A 2,587-nucleotide genomic window follows, 5' to 3' on the forward strand; every position below is an offset into this window, starting at 1 on the left:
AATGAATATCAAATTTTTTTCATATATTTACAAGTTAAATAATCCTGCCATTTAGTTCGGTAAGCTAATGATTATCTTGATTCCAGAATCTCGGCTTGTCTTTGTGCAGAGCAATTGTGTCGAATTTGGTTGAAAATTTCGGTGGAAAATAATCCTTCACACTTTTTTCATCTCTGAAATCACGAATTTAAATTGTCAAAATGACATTTCTAAAATTATTTAAAAAATAAATATTAAAATGTTTTATTAACATCACATTGGTTTTTTAGTTTATACAGATGCTACAAATAATGTAAAATGTCAAAACACACACTTGTACGTAGCTGTCAAAATAAGCTACAAGAAACACATTTTTATTGCAGCTCTGCTGTTGCTACAATAATTTGCGGAAAAACCGCCTCCACTTTTTCTGTGAGTGTCACTTATTGCCTTTGCTTCAATGTCTTCGATGTTGCCGATGATTTCGGCATGAATTCCAAACATTCCAAAATATAATAAAACCGGTGTCTACTTGTTTAACCAATATATAAACCGAAAATGTGAATGTACACTGTGACCACCACCGAACAAATATGAAACAACAAAATATGAAGCGACAATAACAAATGAATGAATAACAAACAGAAATAGCGAATAAAGAATAATTTTTTCGGATGTTTTTGTCAAAAAAACTCGGGCAAAGCATACAGTTACAGAAGAAAAATCGAGAGAAAGTGAACATAATTCAAAAAAAAAAACAAAGTGTATTTTTTATAGTGTTTTATTGATTTTACTGAAATGGCGAACTACCGCCAAAAAATGTGTTGTTCATCTTACAAAAATTAATTAACTCAAGCCAGTCGTTATTTGCCGCGAGTGTTTCATCATTACCGATAATAATCATGAGGGCCTTAGCCCTCGTTAGCATGACATTGATTCTCTGAAATAGAATAAAAATTAATATTTAACAAAACAATAATCATTTTCTCTTACCCGTTCATTTTGAACAAACTGAGGTAAAATGTTGTTGGAACAAACGGTTGATATTATCATCACCAGCTTTTCTTGCCCTTGGAAAGTTTCCGCAACACCTATAGTGAAATCTTCCAGACTATCCTTGAGTTTATTGCATTGGAGTTTGTAGGGAGATACCACACCAATGTCATTTGCCTTGAACTTTTTTCCAAGCGTCTGCCCATTCAATAGTTCGTGAATATATTTTTTAATCATTTCGATTTCTTCGGCATTGTATGAACTAAATAGAGAAATGAAGAAATGAATGGTTTATCTAGATTTTTATAACAATAATTAAAAAATACTATTAAAATGATTAGAAATTACCTTGAGTTTGCTCGTGGTTTTTTACATTCACCACGTATTGAATGAAAAACCACTGGTGACGAAAGAGATTCATTATTAATCAAATGTGTTATGTCTGTAAAATTAAAATCAAGAATTTATATTTAACAATATAAAAAATACAGCAATTGAAAACAAAAGTTACTTACTTTCTGGAGCCTCTGCTTTTAATTTTTGATCATAATATAATTTATTCGGGATGTACAGAATATCTTCGTGTGATCGGTAGTTTCTCACTAGCATGGTGACAAATTGTTTGTTGTATGTGTCTGTTTTTGGATCACGTTTATAAAGTGTTCCTTCTAATAGGTGTTCCATTAGTGATTTTCCGAAGCCCAAAACGTTAGCCAACTCAGATTTTGTTACCGCATCCAATTGTTTGGGGTCGCCTGCGGTAAATGCATAAAATCGCTAATTTCCGATGAAAATATTGACCATTGTGTTAAAAATGAAATTATTGCAAGAAATTATACTATTCATTTGTCAAGAAATTCATTTTTCTGTTACATTAAAGAACCAATTTCTTTCAAAATTCAATGTCAAGAAGATGAGAAAATTCTCAATGTTTCCAGTAGTGAGACTGGACCTTTTGGATGAATGTGACATTTTTAAGGTCATAAATCACGAAAATTATATTGTAATGATATTATTACAACTGAGATGTGAGTGGAAATAAATACGCAAGTGGTTGATTCGCGAAAACTTGATTTATTAAGTGCATAAAGTGAAATATCGAACGTTTTGAACTCACTTTCTTCACGTAATTTTGCAACTGTCAAATGAACTGTCCAATGTGTTTAATGTTGTGTTGATACGTCTAAGCGGAGAGTCGTTTCCAATGTCAGTAGTTGGGGCTCGTTGGTCGAATCGTAGTTAAATCGAATCTCGAGTGTGACTTCTATTCTCATTCGGTTGTTGTCCCAGGTCAGCTTCAACGATTTGGGATAAGTCAATCAATATTGGTGCCTCGACGATTGATTGCTTAATTGTCCCGATGAGTAGTTATGTCCACTGGAACGCTTAGACAGTTTTAGATGCGAAGTGAAGGCGAGTTCGTTCGAAACTGAACGATTTTACAAGGTTTTCGTGGGTTTTTATACATTTTTTGGGAACACAAAACAATTCAAAATACATTGGCTTAGATTATAGCGACTACTCTAAAACGTAAAGGATAGGACGTTCAGTATATTTTCGTGATGTGGGGTGAGAGGAAAAATCATTCAGCAAATCGTCCGACGCCGACTCTTCA

The 2,587-nt window shown here is 33.0% G+C and overlaps 1 protein-coding gene across 1 annotated transcript; it reads right to left on the minus strand.

Moving 5' to 3' along the window:
* Nucleotides 1-816: 816 nt before the first annotated feature.
* Nucleotides 817-1,749, minus strand: LOC116351017 (putative helicase MOV-10; the record flags this gene model as incomplete). Its single annotated transcript, XM_031783045.1, has 4 exons — nt 817-919; nt 973-1,234; nt 1,321-1,414; nt 1,488-1,749. Coding segments are annotated over 4 exons (721 nt in total), but the record flags the coding sequence as incomplete, so codon positions are not given.
* Nucleotides 1,750-2,587: the final 838 nt, after the last annotated feature.

The sequence above is a fragment of the Contarinia nasturtii genome, unplaced genomic scaffold, assembly GCF_009176525.2.
Source record: "Contarinia nasturtii isolate CC-2019 unplaced genomic scaffold, AAFC_CNas_1.1 Cnas_scaffold_4444, whole genome shotgun sequence".
Taxonomy (NCBI): Eukaryota; Metazoa; Arthropoda; class Insecta; order Diptera; family Cecidomyiidae; genus Contarinia; species Contarinia nasturtii.